The sequence below is a fragment of the Pantherophis guttatus genome, chromosome 2 (genome assembly GCF_059756535.1).
Source record: "Pantherophis guttatus breed Tessera chromosome 2, ASM5975653v1, whole genome shotgun sequence".
NCBI classification, from domain to species: domain Eukaryota; kingdom Metazoa; phylum Chordata; class Lepidosauria; order Squamata; family Colubridae; genus Pantherophis; species Pantherophis guttatus.
Genome location: NC_142064.1, coordinates 30418457 through 30436424, shown reverse-complemented (window position 1 = coordinate 30436424; position 17968 = coordinate 30418457). Strand labels below are relative to the sequence as shown.

The following is a 17968-nucleotide window of genomic DNA, read 5'->3' as shown; positions in this document are numbered from 1 at the left end:
GCTATTGGGTTCATCTTTAAAAAAAAAAACTTACAGATGAGACTGGGAAATTATTTCAATAGGGAGATAAAATTCTTACAAAGATTTAAAGAATTTATATTCATTTTTTTTTCTACAGAAAAACATGTAAATCATCTTCACACACTACAGTAACTATTTTCATAGAAGAGATTAAGATAAAATCAGATAAACTGCATTATGACTTATCAGCTGTGTGAACTAGAACAATGGCACAACCATATCCTCCAGCCAGTCTTTGAATCATCTTTTGTTTCAAAGACTGTGAATAAACTGAATTTAAGGAATTGTACCTGATATTAAAATATAGCAACTAGAGGAGACAATCTGATTATTTATATGCCATCTGCATTTAGTATTATCGTACTAAAATTCAACTGGCTTTGGAACGCCTAGGTATAATCTATCAGGTGGCTTTGATGGGAAAAAAATCAAATAAATACACCCACCTTTGTACTTACAGGTATACACAACTTACAGGTGTTGTACTGCATGAACACTCAATAGGTTTTCTTGGCATCAAAACTGGATTAACTAGTAGGTGAAATTCTAACCTGCTTACCCTCTAGAAATATTTTAAGTTGTGCAATATAAAATGTTTTAGCTATTTTTGTTTTACTACTAACTTTACACATGCATAGGGTGTGGTTTATGCACTCCATAGTTAGTGCCAAAATGTGCAAAACATAACACAGTCATCAAGTATGCAGATTAAAAATTCTGCCTAGAAATGAGATAATAATCAAGTAAATCTTCATTTCAAAAGCCATCTGACTTCTAATATCCCAATAAAATCTAATATATGAGCTGGAACCGAATAGAAAACAGGCACTGCTAAAAAAAACATTTCAAAAAGGTAATCTTTAGAAACATATTAACGGACAGAAGTACTGGCTCATAAAAAATAACTATAAACTGGTTTTCAAATTAACTATGCAAAAATCATTTAAATATGCTCTGGTTGGAAACAGAATTATTTCTCAGTCCTAAAATCATAACACAGGAAGATTAACCAGGCCAACATCTTAGAAAAAAGAAATGTTTATTAGATCCTGACTTTATGGGTACTGGAATCTTATGCAGAATCTTATTCTCCCCTGGAGAATAAGAAGTCCTCATGAATGAGAAGAGGCACGACAAAATCTGCAGCAGACCCTGACTCAGACTGTAGTTTTGTCCACACTTCCTTGTTACAATTTTTTTTTTCTCCAAAATATACGAATCTCCTTTAAATTTCACGGCATCAGCTATGAAGCAATTATTACACAGGTGTACAAATGAAACTACAACTGGAATTATCACATTTCAATCTACAGCTCCTTTGGCATGAGACATCCCTCTCCAATATATCATGCCACAGTAGCAAAGATAGATGCTGATATCTGAAAGAGCAATCAGAAAACTAAATTATTTAAACCAAGCAAGCTATAGACACAATTGAATGAAAATTCGTAATAAATATGTAGTGCATTATTAGGACTTGCAAACTTTAAAATCCAAGATCAGATGTTTAGATGCTCCAAATTCCATCAATGTAGTTAAGGTTTTTATGTCCAGGTTACTTCATTAATAATTTTCAATTATTTTTTATTTACTGAAAACACTAGCCAAGGAGAAAAGTGTACCTATAGACAAAGGGTTGAGCTCCAAAGGAACGAAATCATTTTAAGCTTGTTTTTTTATATGACTGTAAGGTTTCTCATTACAAAGAATGACATGCTAATTGCTTGTCTACTATAAACATTAGAAAATGTTTGTTCTTAGTAGCCTTGCAAGAGTACAAATCCTGCTCTCTGAAAAATAGCAAATTTCTGTGGTTGGTTAATTGTTTTGCAGGTCAAATCCAGCCAGGGACAAAGCCATCTTAATCTCTTATTAAAAATAATAAAAAATATCTAGATTTCTGATAAACATACCATATATTCCCATTTTTTTCATTCTAAACGTTAACACTAAATATGGTTAAAAAAATAATTCCCCCACATTGCTTTTATGCAAATATATAATATGCAACTATGGTTATTTAGTAATAGCTGTGGATATTCTCTCTATGCACTAGATTCAAGGAACTAAAGAACTAAGAATGATATGCATTTTTTATTTTTTTAAAAAGCAATCCTTAGACTTTTTTTCTGTATAGAACAAATTGGCAACTAACCTTGACCACAGTTTGACAAACATATTACCTTTTATTTTAAAAATTCTAACTATGGAACATCAGACAATAATATGGAAGCATAGGATATTCCATGTGAGACATAATTCTAGCCTATTAAAAACATTTTAAAATATGTTCCCGTATGTTTAATTATGATGCAGGTTTTTAGCAATAAGATTGACTACAGGACTATATATTATAGCAGAGATGGCATATAAACTGTCATTTAACACAATTCCAAGTAATTTTTATTTTAATTAGTTCAGTGACAGAGTTCCAACCTGGCATGAGAAAAGTTCTATTTAATACTTAGAATTTAATACTTAGAATTTGCAGTTTAATACTTAGAATTTGCAGGCAGACTGTAGAGTCTAGGGCAGTGCTGACAATACTAAGTCAGAAGAGGCAACAATCTGAACTTCCTATAATGCGTTTTTGTTAAATTTCAGATAACAAAACTAAATGACTAATAGTATTTGTCACTACTGTTAAATGTTTAACATTGACAATATATTAACCAGCACTAAAAATGTTTACGTAGAAATTATGCCATTCTGCAGCACAGTATTTGAACAAGTTGCTATTCCAATAGTTGACCCAGGTGGATTGGTCATCCACCGTACACAATACATTGTACGGTTTTTTTTATACAAACATTTTCTTAATCAAAGGGCTGTGTTAAAGCAGCTTCAAAGGCAACTTCCCATGAATCTAAAGGTTAAGCTGTACAATTATCTAAACCAGTTTAAAAAACAGTATCTAAAATGATAATAGAATTCAACATCTAAAGAAAAGGACCGTTTACAAGAGTCTGCTCACCTGTGAATCTTTTTCCGTTTAGTCTGCTTGTCTTATGTACAACTTTTTCATCAATCCTACTAAGCCCAGCATTTACTGCAGGAAATTATTACTGTATGCTGATCCTGACTGTTAGTCCTCAGAGCCCTTGGGAATGAACAGCATGCAAATACAGTAATGCATATACATGATTTGGGAAACCTCCCGATTTGTTGTATTTTCTCTTACCACACCCATATAAAGTCAGGTTTTAAATAATGCTGTAAAAGGCAAAGTTTCCATACATTACTAATCTGGAGGTTTTCCAAACAGATCATGTAAGGAAAAAATGAAAGTACATTTTTAACATGAAGTATTTACTGGATGTTTAACTGTTCCAAAAGCAGCAGTGGACACAAGTGGTATTCATGCATATGGCCTTGCATTGGCCTTTGACAACATCGTTCAAGATCCCTTCCCTTCTCCGGTTGATGTTTCACAGGGTTCCCCCTCCCCTTTTCAGGATTTCTTAATGAGGCCTCTTCTAAATGCTGAAAGCAAGCAAAGCTAAACCCATGCTGGGTGTCTGTCTCTCAGAGAAGATTGCATCTTTTATTTATCACCTCTTGGCTTTATTTTCACAGTGAATTCCAAGCTTAAATGTAATCAGCCAAGAAACCCTCGCTACATACACTACTGTCATTTCTCATCCCTTACAAGTGGAGTCAAGCGGGGAAGGGAGGGGGGAGTTCTCAGCAAGACCAGCCAAACCAGAAGAGGCTCTGTTCTAGTGGTGGCACCACAAATGGAGAGGTGCCTCCAACTTCTGCTAGAGGGATAGATACAGAAGTCTTGAGGAATGTTAATTAGAACTTAGGGGAGTGCCCAAAGCTAAACCATTTGCAGCAAAAGCAGAAAGGCAATATGGGGAGAATGAGGTCTGCCTTAGTTCAACAATTCCATTTTGACTCAGGCTGGCCTTAACCTTTTAGCTTGGATACAGATATAAATCCCATAGTAACACAGATGGCAATTTTAACTGAAATAGCCACATGTTTAAATACCAAGAAAACACAGATCTTACATAGGAAAGCCTGAATGGCCTTTTCCAAAAATCACTTCTACGTAGCGGATCGTTAGAAAGTGGGGGAGAAGAAACCCACAAAACTCATAGATTGCATTTACATTTCCAAGAGAGGAAACTGAGCAAATCTGCGCAGAGGACAAACAGAGTTGTGCAGCTTTAACATCTCCAGATTGCCTTTCCCATTGTCAGCTCCTTGCTATTTTGCAGACACTGAAAAGCAATGAAAGAAGCTCTTTTGTTTGGCTTCCCCTTTTCATGGAGAAAAAAAAAATCTCTCTGAAAATGAAGCAAACATGAAAATGAAGGATGCATCAGGGGGGGATTTCCAAAAAGCCATCACAGATGTACTGACCAAATATAATTCTCTTGAAAAATCAACAAAAAGGGCTGAGCACCACAGAGAGCCTCGCCTCGCCCTGAGCAGGAAGTTTTAAAAAGGGAACCATCTATCCATTTTGCCCTTCGAGCAGAGGCAGACCTTCCAATCCAAACATAAGAGAAAGGGAAGTCGTCCTACAGACCCTTAGCACCCCCTTAACTGGAAGAAGTAACCACTCCCCACCTTCACCTCCTTGAAGGGCAGAAATAGGATGGAAATCCACCTCCAAAGTTCCATGACTGAAAGAAAGCAGGAGTTAAAGAGGAATGGAAAGAACAGCCCCAAGCACTGCAGGGGGAAAGTATTATTTCATGAAGGAATCAGCAGAGTCTCGCCTGCTCTGCAGCAAGATAGAATGAGAGAAAAAGAAACCAACTACATACATCCTGGATCTATTTGGCAGCCCTTGAAACAGGCTTTGCCTTCCTGCACAACAGTTTCTCCTTGGCAGCCCATTTTCCCCGCCCCTGCATCGCAGACAGACTTTCGTTGTTTCATCAGCAATCTGACAGCTTTATGACCCAATGACCTACCCTCATTGCCATCGATAACAAAAAAAAAAACCTGGAGATGCAGGCTGGACACAAAAGCACTCTAGGACTCTGTGCCAAACCAAGGCTAGATGTTATTTCCTTCTCAAGTGCTGCTGTCCTAGAAATGTCTTTGTTTAAAGGCTCACAGTCTCTCCTGGCAAATCCCAAAGACACTCTTCCCTCCCTCCTTCCCTCCCTCCCTCCCTCCTTCCCTGCCAAGCTTCCCAGAGGATTCTCCTGCTGATTCATTGCCATTCATACTCCTTGATATTTGGGGGAGGAAAATGAGGAGAAGAAAGAGAAGAAAAAAAAGTAACAGCTATGGGTCTTTGTACCGATGGAGGATACTGTATAGGATAAAAAGATGGGAAATGTAAGGTGCTGGAAGGTGCCGGGACAGCAAAAACAAGCCACTGGCCATAGGATTAGAATGCTCTGGGATCCCCAATGCCTTTTTTTAAACAAATATATAAAGTATTTCCCAAGAAATATGAGGGCGGTTGCTTGATTGGGTGCAAAGAGGCAAATTGGAATTACGTGGAGGAGCCTGAAGACAGGAGATTTAAAGGAGGAGAAGCTACCGGGAGGGGGAGGGGGAGGGCGGGTGCGGGGAGAAGGAAGGTGCCCGGCCAGTCTGTATTCTTAGGGAACTGACGGAGGGAAGGAGAATAAAGAAAACTTAAGAGAAAAAAGGTTGACGGGAGGAGGAAGGGGGGAGTGTTTCGGGCGGCTGGAGCAAGAGGAAGGCGGCCGACCGTACAGGTGAATGAGCCAAGAGAGTCAGCTTGAAGAATGCGGGCGGGAGGGAGAGACCGTGACCCGAAGCCCTGGGACGGGAAGCAAAGCGGGGCGTGGGGGGGGGGTGGAGGGGAGAAACGATGGCATCACCCTCCCGCCGCCGCTTCCACCCACCGAAGCCCGAATGACTCACCGACTTGCAGGACGTTGTCGACGCAGCCGCCGTCGAGCAAAGCTATGCCCCTGCGGAAGGGCAGGCGGTTCTCGTCGGCGGCGGGGTCCGTCCCGCCGCCGCCGCCGCCGCCGCCGGGCGAGGCGTTGTTGGTCCCCCCGCTTCCGCCGAGGTTGTTGGAGACGGCGCTGGTGAGAGAGGCGCCACCGCCGGCGGTACCCGTGGAAGCTACGGAGGCGGCTCCCCCGCCCGAGGAAGCGGCTGAAACGCTGCCGGCGGAGGAATCCTCGGCGGCGGCGCCGGTGTTGAAGGAAGAATACATGCAGATCTCTCTCTCGCTGCGGGGGAAGGACCAGTAGACGATGCGGCGCTGCACGGGCTCCGGGATGCGCTCGAACCGTTCCTCCACCCGCTGGAAGGGCCACTTCTCCGCTACCCGCCGCGCCGCGATGTCCAGCAAGGACTCCGGGCTCTGCGTCTTGCCCAAGGGCAGCACTCCGAACGCGGCATAAGCCGCGGCGAGGGCAGAGGGGAAAGCGACGGCGGCGGAGGAAGCGGCAGCGGCGGCCGACGAAGGTCCCGCGACGCAAAGTGCCCCGCCGCCGCCGAGGCCGCCACCCACGCCGCCGCCGCTGCCGCCGCCGCCACCGCCCGCCCGCTGCCCCGGCCTGCAGCCAGCACCATAGCCGGGTCTGCAGCAAAGGCGCTTGGCGGGGGTCGGGAGCTGTCCGCGCTCCGCCATGATCGCGCCGCTTCTAAGCAGACAGCGGAAGTGGTTTTACTCTATAAACGGCACCAGGAAGGCAGCGAGAGATTGCCGGAGCGGCAGGTCCCGCCTACCAGCGCTATATACGGGCAAAAGGGGAGGGGCCCTTCCGCCTGGCCCACAAAAGGAGGGGAGGAGCAAGGGGCGGGCATATGCAAAACCCAGCGGCCACAAACATAAATAGAACGCGCCCTGCGGCCGTGTGCTCGCCGCGTCAGCCGTGACGGGCTGGCGGCGGCTGTGTTCAAACATGGTAGGGTGGAGATGGGAGCCGGAGGGCCGCGTTCGGCCGATCCCAAAGGGGCGAGGGGGCGGGGTTCCGCGCGCGCGGCTCTCTGAAGCACGTACCGAGCGGATAGGGAGGTAAAAGGAGACGCGCCAGGGGCGCGCGAGCGAGAGCGTTACGCCGCGGCGGCGACCACGCCCAAGACTACCTCCTCCTTCTTCTTCTCGGGGGACGGCGCCTCCCTTGGTGGGCGGACGGGGGAGAGGGGCGGGGCTCGGGGGGGTCTTCCTCTTGTGGCACCGTTTAGGGAAAGGAATGCGAAAGAGGCGGCCTTGGGCGGGCCCGGCGCGTTACTCCACCCCGCGGGCTTCTCTTCGCCTCTCCCGGGAAAGTCGCGGCCGGGAAGGCGGAATCCGCCCTAGGCGGGGGTGGCGGGGGAAAAAAAAAACTCCTCTCTTGTCCGCGCGCCGAGGAAAAAATACGGTAGCAGCGCTGTCCTCAGCGCGCGGGCTGGGCGTCCGACGGTCGCTGTCCGTTAGTCTGCGGCGCTGCGCCTGAGCGGAAACGGGAGGTCGGTCGAGCGACCAGCGGAGCCCTTAAAGGGGGAGGCTTGCAGGCCTTTTCCAGTCTTTTTTTTTTTTTTTAGTTCTCGGGCGCTGAAACTCGGACGGTGATGACGTTCCTCCCAGCCAGGCGTGGTTGCGATGAGCCGGAGGAGCGCGTTTTTTCGTTAGGTGGATATTTTCGGGTGGTTTGAGCTTTGCTGAGGTGGCTGTTTCTGGTGGTTCCGACGCTCCGGTGTTCGCCTTTGTTCCCTCGACGGTTAGAAGCCTTTCCCTCGGGAGGAAAAAGAAGGGAGGGTTTTGAGGAACGGATGGGACCGTAGAAGTATCCGAGGTTAGGGCTCGAAATGTGAGGGAAAAGCTCCTTGACGAAGCCCGATGCGGTGGTGGCATGACGTTTAGCCCGAAGATAATTTGCCACGCACAAAGATCTTTTTCTGCTGATTAAGTTCATTTCATTAGAGGGTGTATAAACCTCTGTGAGAGAGAGAGAGACGTTATAATCTCGGTGAGTGGCAGCATCTGGCTGCCCTCGGTTGATCCTGGATAGTGTTTGGATAGGAGACCGTTGGGAGTTTCATGGCTGTTGGCTGGTATAGAAAAAAAGACAAGGACAAAAAAATCAACTTCTAGAATGTGGCCAATCAAACCTTCCTGGCTCTAAAGTCAGGCTTCTCTTGAGGGTACTTTAACTTGTTGCCTTATGCAGTGAAGGAAAAGGATTTTTTAAAAAAAAGTGGTGGAAAATAAGCAAAAATGTTTAGAAGTTCAGATGTGGAAAAAGATAAAGTAGGGTGGTGGTTTATTTTCCTCTGTCCTATACAATAAAATCATCAAAACGTTGCACTGTATATGTATCTTGTACCAAAGACCAACAACTCCCTTATTGCATGAGATTTATAGACTTATATTTTGTTTATGCCCCAGTACTAGTTCAGAAGAAGGAAAAAGGGGAAAGCTTGCTTGGAAAATGACCAAATAAATATTTGTATTTGGTATACAATTAATTCATACAATAATTAATACAGTAATGAGGACCCAGATTGTTAGGGGGCAATATGCTATTTAGTATACTGTCATTGGTGTAAGCCGCCCAGAGTCCTCGGAGAGTGGGCGGCATAGAAATATGACTAATAAATAAATAAATAATTCTAATAATTGGACCCTTATTGTTTCTTCTTTTCATATAGAGATTGACTGATTTGGCTGACATAAAGTATATCAGGTCATTGCTGACATGTTGTATACCTATTTGATGTTGTACTTTATGGATCTTAAAAGTTTCAGTCAAAGCTTAATCATTTAAGTGCTTGATAGATAAAAGGTTTTTTTGTAACATTATGCATATTCTCTGCAGCCACATCATAGATGGTTACTGTTGCTATTTTTTTTGAATTTCTGCAGAATTCTCCAAGGCTTTGGAGTAGCATGGTCATTGAGCCACTTGCCTTTTGGTTTTGTCTTCTCGTCAGCTGCATTCTTTTTCTTTCATACAGTAGTTCTTGACTTACAATCAATTGTATGGTGACTGTTCAAAGTTATAACAGCACTCAGAAAGTGACTTACAACCGTCACAGAATCTTCACAATCATGTGATCAAAATTTGGACTTGGGAACCAGCATGTCTTTATAATGGTCGCAGCATCCTAGAGGCATGTGATTGTTATTTGCAACCTTCCCAGCTGGCTTCCGACAAGCAAAGCCAATTTGCTTAACAACCATATGATTTACTTAACTGCAGTGATTCCCTTAACCATGGTAAAAAAAGGTTGTAAAATTGGGTGTATGTCGCTTAACCACCTTGCTTAGCAATCAAAATTCTGATCTCGATTGTGGTTGTAACTTCAGATCTACGTATATATGATGACGTTGTTTTTACATTTTTAAATTTTCAGCCATGCAGCATCATTGTGGAGTCAAGCCTAGGAATTGGAGTAGTAAAATAGGCATTCATCATAAATACATTGATAAATGAAGTAATATTTCTTATTCGGTTTCCTGCTTTTTGACTGTTCTTGTACCAGGGAGAGTATGAGATATACATCGCTGATACATTTTGTTAAATAAAAACTAAATATGAATATCTGTTTGGCCGTTAAAAAAATCCTCATCTGTATAAAATGCTGTTTTAAATACTTTCTGGATATTAGTATGTTAAGTGTACAGTGAAATTACAGTGATATACAATATAAACTTACTAATCATACTGCATTGGTATTTCTTATTAGTGCAGTAGAAAAACCAAGGTTTTTCTTCTAACAAATCATTTATAAAGGCTGTTTGTTTATTCAATATTATCTTCCCAATTCCTCACATGGCTTTCATTTTCTTTCTAGTTAGCTGTTTAGATGACACAGGCTGAAAAAATAAAACTGAAATACTATATGCCTATTTTTTTTATCTTTTTCAGACATGATGAATAATGGTCCGTTTCTATCACTGGCAAATTATTTTAGGCTAAGAATTCTAACAGTAGGTATTCTTCTAAGCCTGTTAGCTTTTCATTTAGTTATTAGTGTATATGTTGCTGAAAAGATGTAACAGAGACATACTATGGGTCTGCATTACGCAAGAAATCCATTTGTACACTGAAAAAAGCATATATATTTACAATACTGGACAGAATGCTACACACACATATTCTTTACATCAATAAAATATACCAAGTCATTGCCGATATATTTTATCTTCCTTTAAGCTTATAGACAGCATGGAGGAAGAAAATAATTTTTAATGGAATACATATGTACTTCAAATATGCCATTAGACTGAAAATCTACAGGTATGTTTGTCAATCATTTAAAAATAATTAGCCAAGAAGCTCTGAAAGGTGAAACTTAACTCCTTTTTGCTTGAGCTTGAAAAACCAAATAAACTTTCCAACATTTCCTAATGTTAGAAACAAGGAAATCTGGATTAAAAATCTGAGGCAAGTATGTAATATTTGTTTTTGGGGTGGGTAAGGTGATCTAGTACAATTAACTTAAGAAAATGTTAGAAAGTACCTACAGCTCTTTAGTTATAAATGTACAATAAGTCTTACATATAAGTTTGTAATAGGCCCCCAGGGAAAAATTATAGTGGAACAGTAATATAATTAATATATTTTTTCCATATTATATAGATAAATAAAGTAACTGAAAAGAGAATAAGCAAGAGACATCATGAGGCTGAACTCATCTGAGTAGAATGCTATTTAACACTACAGAGAACTATTATCAAAAATTAGGTTGCTCAGTAAATAGTAATTTTGTATAAAGTTAAGTATAAATTAAATTGTCAGAAAATTATTAGTATTTAATTTCTCAAATTTTAAAAATAATTATACATAAACTGGAGATTTAAATTGGCAAGAATAAATGATGCATGCTTTTCACCTACATTCTTCTTTGTTTTACAAACAACATTGTGTTGTTTTTCCTGCCTAATTGTCTGAGACAGCCTGATTATCTCTGCTAGTTGTACTTTTTTGAGATTACCTTCCGCTCTTGTTTATCTTCACTTGAATGCCTTGAAGATGAATTACTTGATAAGTTAATTATTTATTTCAAAGCAAATATCGGTATTTACCTGTTGAAAAGTGTGTGTCATTACAATTTCCTGTTCTTAAATTTAAGATACCTTTGATTGAAGTTGGTATTGTCTCAATATTAAAAATACATTGTGGAATTCAAGAAAATAAACTGGATCAGATTAAGACAATGAGAAAGTCCGATCTTCAACATTAAAGCTATGCTAAGAACAATTATTTGATTTTTTTCATAACTGTTTAAAGAAATCTTATTGTACCTACAAACACATTTAGGAATGCTGTCTAATACTATGATCATAACCCTCCATACTCTGGCCTCAGAGTTCATTATGGCTTCTTTTGCTATGAACTCAGTGCTTTATTTTGTTAGTTCTAATAATGTTTTTGGAATACTTAGAAAGGATTTATTTTAGTAGTAAAACTTGTTTTTAATACACAATACATAGATGGACAAGTTATTAAAATATTAAAAGTAAATCATTTTAATGGAAAAATAAGCTGTGTTTCTTTATTAAGACTCGACATCATTTTATAATTACCAAAACTATGCTGGTATGAATAGATCTGAAAATCCTGGGGACAACTACCCTTTCTTCATAAATGCATATTGCCTTAATTTTTAAAGCTCATTTTGACATACATTAGAGCAGAAAAGCTATAAAAGTCAAGTATTTTTCTTATTCAGAAACACTTTTTGATATGCAATCAAAATCTACTTTGTAATATAAATCCATTTTTTCCTGTCTTCTGGAAGAACTCTCAACAATTCTGCCCTTTCTTTTGCTTAACTTCTTTTACTTTACTTCTTTAAATACCGTTCAAGTATTTGAACACAGTTATTATGTCTCCCCACAGTCTTTGTTTCATGCTAAGCATACCCCATCATTCCAATATTAGTATGGGAATCTGTACAGTAGAAGCAAACATTTTAGGTGACACCTGTGTATCAAGCAGTTCTTGGGTAGCTATAGATTGTCAAAGGAGCCTTATTTCTACAAACGCCAATTTAGATGAATAACATAAGTTCATTTAACATATGGTCCAACTTAAATAAAAGTGGGCACCTTATGGTGAAAAGCTTATCCATGCTAACAAACTGGATAAAATTAAAGCATTTAGTGTTTAAAGAAGACTATATTGGTATTAACCGTCTGCTCTGGTTAATGATTAGTGAACAATTTCAATTTAATGTATACTTCTCAGGTAACATTAAGTGGGATCCAGAGAGCCTCTTCTATGCAATTGTTTATGAAAGCAATGGAACCTGGCGCTGACAGTTTCCTTTCAATAGATTCAAGATGGAATAACTAAATTCTTTTTCAATCTAAAGAAATTATGGTTTTAAAAAGTACTTTTAGTCTTGACTGAGGGTTTGAGTCCATATTTCATGCAATTTTTTTAAACAAAACCCAAGTTAACATAGAAGTGCCTGTTATGATAAATCCATTAAGGTCACGCGTTTGTTCTTTATCTGAAGCATCTAGTATCTATTTTCATGCTGTTACAGCTATCCAGATCAGCTTTCTTTGGGAGATGGGGGATGCAGATAGAAGGAAAACTTGCCATTTCAACATCTTTATCCAGTATGAGAATCAGTCCACAGAGTGCAGGTATAGATTCCAATGAGACAACTGTAAGTTACTCTTGTTTAAATAATTCCCTGTGGTAGTCATGCAGTTGGTGAGAATTTTAGCCAAATTAAATATATATTTGAGAATGTATACTTATGGCTGAGATCATTTTCAAACAGTTCTTTTTAATTCCTTCAAAACTTGTAAAACACTCAAAGCAGCATTTATAGGCAATCTAGTTAAAGAAATCACCAGTTTCCAATTTAAAATATTTTTAAAATATTTCAAATGAAAAGTCAGCTAAAATAGAAAATATAAAGTCATTTTCCCATAATTAGTCTTGGTAGGAACCTAAATCTTAAGAACTGAAGGCAGCTTGCAGTAAATGCAAGTTTTAGTGTGGAAGAGTTAATCTTGAATATTACCAGCATGAAAATGAAAGACAATTTCATATTCAAAAATATATCTGCAAAAGGTGGCATCCCCCAAAGAAATTGAAAATTCAAGGTAATCCTTAGTTAATCCTGTATTGATATAATAACATGTGCTCTAGGCCATTCTACCATTTACATTCTACTTTAGCCCACAAGGACATCAGGTGCTACCCACTTAACTGTAGTTAGGGGGGTAGGAGATAAAGCTTCAAATATGGAGCAATGCAAAGTTTGGGGGTTTTTTCTTCTCAATGTTGGGATGTTCTGGTGTTTGGGGAAATTGTCATAAGTTTTGGGTCAATTTGAACATTTTGTTTTGTTATTTTTCTGCATAAAATTATTCTTATTAAATATTACCCAGTTTGATTTAACTGGGAAGTTTTTAAAAGATTGAAATTCCAAGGCTGTAGACCAGAGTGAGTCGAAAAACATCCTAAAAGAAAATAATAGCAAACAGCTTGTTATATTTTGTCAAGAAACCCACATGAATGTGCTAATTTATTTACTTGGAATCCAATTTAAAATTAACACACTTTACAATATATTAGATTGCTGATTTTATTTTAGGCAATACAATTCAATACTTTTAGTCTCTACTGAAAGAAGAAACTAGGGGCTTCATAAGAACATCAGATGGGATCAGTAATTATGAATAAAAATGAAATGAAAGAGGTTCCTAATAAATTGCACAATTCGTTAAAGCAAGAACTTTGGGGGGAGGGGGAAACAACACTATAATAGCAATACCCCGTTTCCCCCCAAATAAGACTTAACCGGAAAATAAGCCATAATGTGTCTTTTGGAGCAAAAATTAATATAAGACCTGTTCTTATTTTGGGGGAAACACTTAGACTTATATACTGTTTCATAGTGCTTTTCAGCCCTCTCTAAGTGGTTTACAGGGTCAGCATATTTCCCCCAACAATCTGGGTCCTCATTTTACCTACCTCCGAAGAATGGAAGGCTGAGTCAATCTTGAGCCTGGTGAGATTTGAACTGCCAAATTGCAGGCAACCAACAGTCAGCAGAAATAGCCTGTAGTACTGCACTCTAATCACTGCGCCACCATGGTTCATAATGTTTTCATGAGGGTTATTTTAGAAATGAGCAGCTGGCATACATTTACGTTATATGTCTTATTTGGGAGAAAGCAGCTCCTGAATTTTCAGACTGTTGGATGGCTAAAATTCCAGTTCCCTTATGTATTTTTTTTAAAAAAATGAAACATAATTCTTCATCCTAATTATATATTACATTTACTTAGCCTAACTTAACTCTACACGGTCCAGGGTGAGAAAAATATCCTAATTCTTCTCTTGTATAATCTGATTTTCACTACCTTTTCATTTCATTAGTCAACTGACAAAGTAGCTTCAAGATTCTTATACTATTTTTTTGTCATGCCTACCTTTGTTTTATGTAATTGGAAAATATATTTTATGGAACCCCTCAAATTATACAAATTACAGTGATATGAGATATAATACTATATTGGATAAGGAATGGTCATTTCCGAGCTCTACTTTAAAAGGTTTTGTAGTATTAAAAGTCCATTTGATATAGAAATTACAAAAATCATTAAAACAACTTATTTGTAGCTCTAATATCCCAAATTGCCAATCATACAAATTGGTGTTGAAATATGTACTGGGCTATTCCAAAGAAGATTGGAGTTAAGTGGAATGATCAGTCCCTTATAAGGTCAGAACTTATAAGGCACTCAAATCTGCAATTTAAATTAATTATTGCAGGTATCTTGGTAGATTATATTAATATCAGTGGTAGGGTAAACCAGGAAATTTTATACAGCACCATTGATTTCCATTTTGCAAATCAAATTTTGTTTCTAATATACTGACATGATATGAGAAATATTAATTATCAAAAAAGATGCTTAGAATTTAACACAATTACTATACAACATAACTATTATAACAAAATAATGCATGAAGCAATTATGAAGATGAAGCAGATGGTTTGTTGGTTTTAATCTTTGGGCTTTTTCTTATTTGAGAAAAAGTTTTATAAGAAGGACAGTAAAAATGCTACCACCAGAACAATGCTCTGAATATAATACATAAGCAAGATGAAATACTAAAATTCATTAAGAAACTTCCTTAGTAAATGAACATATGCATGAATGTTTTTATGTTAAGTTTAGAAAGATTTTTATAAACCATTATGTGAAGATATCTGACATAAAGAAATTCATTCTATTTTATCCTTCAGTTCAAAAAATGATGAAATATGTATCACTTGTCTTGTGTCATGTTTTTAGAACAGCTCTCTCTGTGTGTGTGTGTGTGTGTGTGTGTGTGTGTGTGTACAAACTCTGGAAAATAACTTGCAAACTAAATTAACAGCATTTGACATGTAAAAGTAAAGAATAGCAAAGTGATGGATCTCTGGATTCCATCATTTTATCATCTTGGCTTTGAAATGGACATTCATTTAAATTATAATCTTTGTCTGGAATTTGTCCTTTGTAATTTCCTGTTAATTTGAAGAAAATGAGTCTGACTTGATCTGTAACAGAATGAACAGAAAGGGAAATCTAAAATAAAGTAATAAAGATAGTAGAATGCATTTATGTTCACACACTTGCACACAGGAAAGCACACAAATTGATTTCCTTTATTGTTAACAAAGGATGCACTACACATGTATGGCAGTTCTGTTCAAGCCACAGACCCAATGGATCTTAAAAATTCTTGACACACAGCACATATGAAAAGAGCACATCCTGAAAGCAAAGGTAATAAAATATATTTTTATTATTCATTAGTTCTTTTTGACTAGGCAATGAAGTATTGTTCAATTGGAAAGGAACAAAAATCATTGGCCATGCTAATAACTGCCACACGTGAATTTATTGAAGCCTAGTATTCTACTAAAGGAGCAATTAGCAAGCATATTGATCTCGCCTCCAGCATATGAATATGTAAGAAACCAGGCCATTTGAAAAACCAATCAACACAACCAATCAGCTGCTCAGAATTTAAATATAGCTCCAATCAAACAACCAACTGACCACACTGGCACACAAGACATTTATAAGCTAAGGAGAATAGGACAAGAAAATCCTGATGATGATACCTAGTCTGGTAATGAAATGTTCAGAAACTAAATTGAAACAAGCTTGGAGAGCAAACCACTGCCAAAATGAGATACTCTTCCTATATCGCAAAAATATTTAGGAAAAAAATATTTTGGAAACAGATTTTGTATGCTAAAATAAGTGGATGTATAGAAGGTAATTGTTTTAGTACAGGCGAGGATAACATCTTTTGGCCAGTGGCATTTTTGAAGTTTTATCCTGCTGCAATTACCAGCAGAACATGGCAGGTAAACTTACAAAATAATTGTTATGCTAGACTGCTATGGAAAATGGATACCATGATAGTATAGCTGATTATGAGCCATGCATTTAGCAGAAAGTGGACAAACTCATAAGATAGGCTCCCATGTTTGTAGGGTCTATATGCGGTCACAAAACATTGCTGCAAATAAACTTGTAACCCAGCAAGAAAAATTGCTTGTCCTTATATCCACAAGTAAATTTCCTATCTTAAGTTTAAATTTAATATATTATGTTTTTCAACTCATGATTTGGCTGTTTATTATTTATTCAATTTCTATAGCCCCCTATTCAACCAAATGACTGGGTGGCTTAAAATTCTAAAACAAAACAATTTACAAAAACATTAAAACAAAACAAACACTCAAAAAAGATATGCATTTTTCAACATGATTCCACTTTTTTCCTTACATAAGGTATATTGACTATATTGAAATGCTAATGCATCCACTACCAAAAGTGTTCTTTGCCTTCAATTAGATACGCTTGCATTTGCAATCTAACATCAAAATGTAAAATATTTGGTGCCTTCTGCTCTATTTATCTCTGGCCCAAACCTTGTATGATTTACTTCTAAACCCCTATATTGAGAACTTGATTTGGAAATCTGAGGTTCCAGCTGTGCTTAAAAAAACCCCAGCTGTATAACATCACAAAGGATTGTTTCTTGGCTTTGAATATACTTCTGTAAATTTGGGACCTTGTTGATTCATAGACCTGATACTCAGTATCATCATCTGTTCCTAGCAATTTTTATTCTTAATTTTAACATAATTTAATTATATAACATATAGCACTCTGTAGATCACATCACATTTGTTCCAGTTTGTTATCCTTTTTGGCTTTCTATAACTGCATTAAAAAACTTTCCTTCAATAGACCCCATCCTATTCTTTATACTTGGCAATAGATTTTGGCTGTGATTGGCAATTCACAACTCATTTGTGATTATGTAACCAGTTTTAATGAAAAACTATTTCTATGATCCTTGTAGTAAAGGGGATATTAAAAATAATTATATTTCAAATATTTAATATATGTCGTACTAATTAGTTTTTTACCTTGTCATTCTTTCCTACTTTCTTTTCTGATAACATTTCTTAAAAATTAAATAATTTGTGAGAAACCAGAAAAAGTTTAGGGGAAGCAAAGCAGCACACAGAAAAGCACTGGTAAACCACCTGCTCATTTTGTCTTATCTTTCTCTGTCATAATCCATTTAAAAGGAAGATCACGAATAAGCTGGAACATTTTGTCCCCTATAAATTATTTGCATTTTTACCTAGACATTTTTGGGAATTTAATAATCTGTGCAGAAATTTAACTTGAGAATAGGTAAATATCATGCTAAATAAGCAAAAATAATAGTTTGTTATATTCATTGCCGCCTCCTTTCTTTTTCTCATCTAAATTCCTCATTGGTCTTTTCCAATAATTGTTCCATGTTTATTGTTGCGCTGGTTTTTACCATTTTCTCCACTAGTTTTTCTTCTTTAAATTTCCTTTGTACTTCTGCAAAACCTCCAGTTGCCTTTATGCCTTCCTTGTGCATTTAGTAGATGATTGGCCACAATGGTAAGGGCAATGGTAGCCTAAACATTGGAAATTAAGGGAATAATGACAAAGTGTTTTCTTTAAAAGAAGGCAAGCATAAAC

General features: G+C 38.1%; 1 protein-coding gene and 1 long non-coding RNA gene across 4 annotated transcripts in view; one reads left to right on the top strand and one right to left on the bottom strand.

Annotated features, from left to right (window-relative positions):
- ZSWIM6 (zinc finger SWIM-type containing 6) overlaps positions 1-6623 on the bottom strand; it is a 103547-nt gene extending 96924 nt beyond the window's left edge. Inside the window, exon 1 of the mRNA XM_034440961.3 lies at positions 5884-6623. Coding sequence (XP_034296852.2) covers positions 5884-6604 — 721 coding nt within the window. The 5' untranslated portion in view covers positions 6605-6623. The remainder of the gene's footprint in view (positions 1-5883) is intronic.
- Positions 6624-7157: 534 nt separating this feature from the next.
- LOC148115062 (uncharacterized) lies at positions 7158-11435 on the top strand. 3 transcript variants are annotated; one of them, XR_015732088.1, is made up of 3 exons: positions 7158-8100; positions 8822-9889; positions 10542-11435. It is a non-coding gene; the product is annotated as an uncharacterized LOC148115062 (long non-coding RNA). The 3 variants fall into 3 exon arrangements; XR_015732087.1 differs by having other exon boundaries at positions 7158-7925; positions 8822-11435; XR_015732086.1 differs by having other exon boundaries at positions 8822-11435.
- Positions 11436-17968: the final 6533 nt, after the last annotated feature.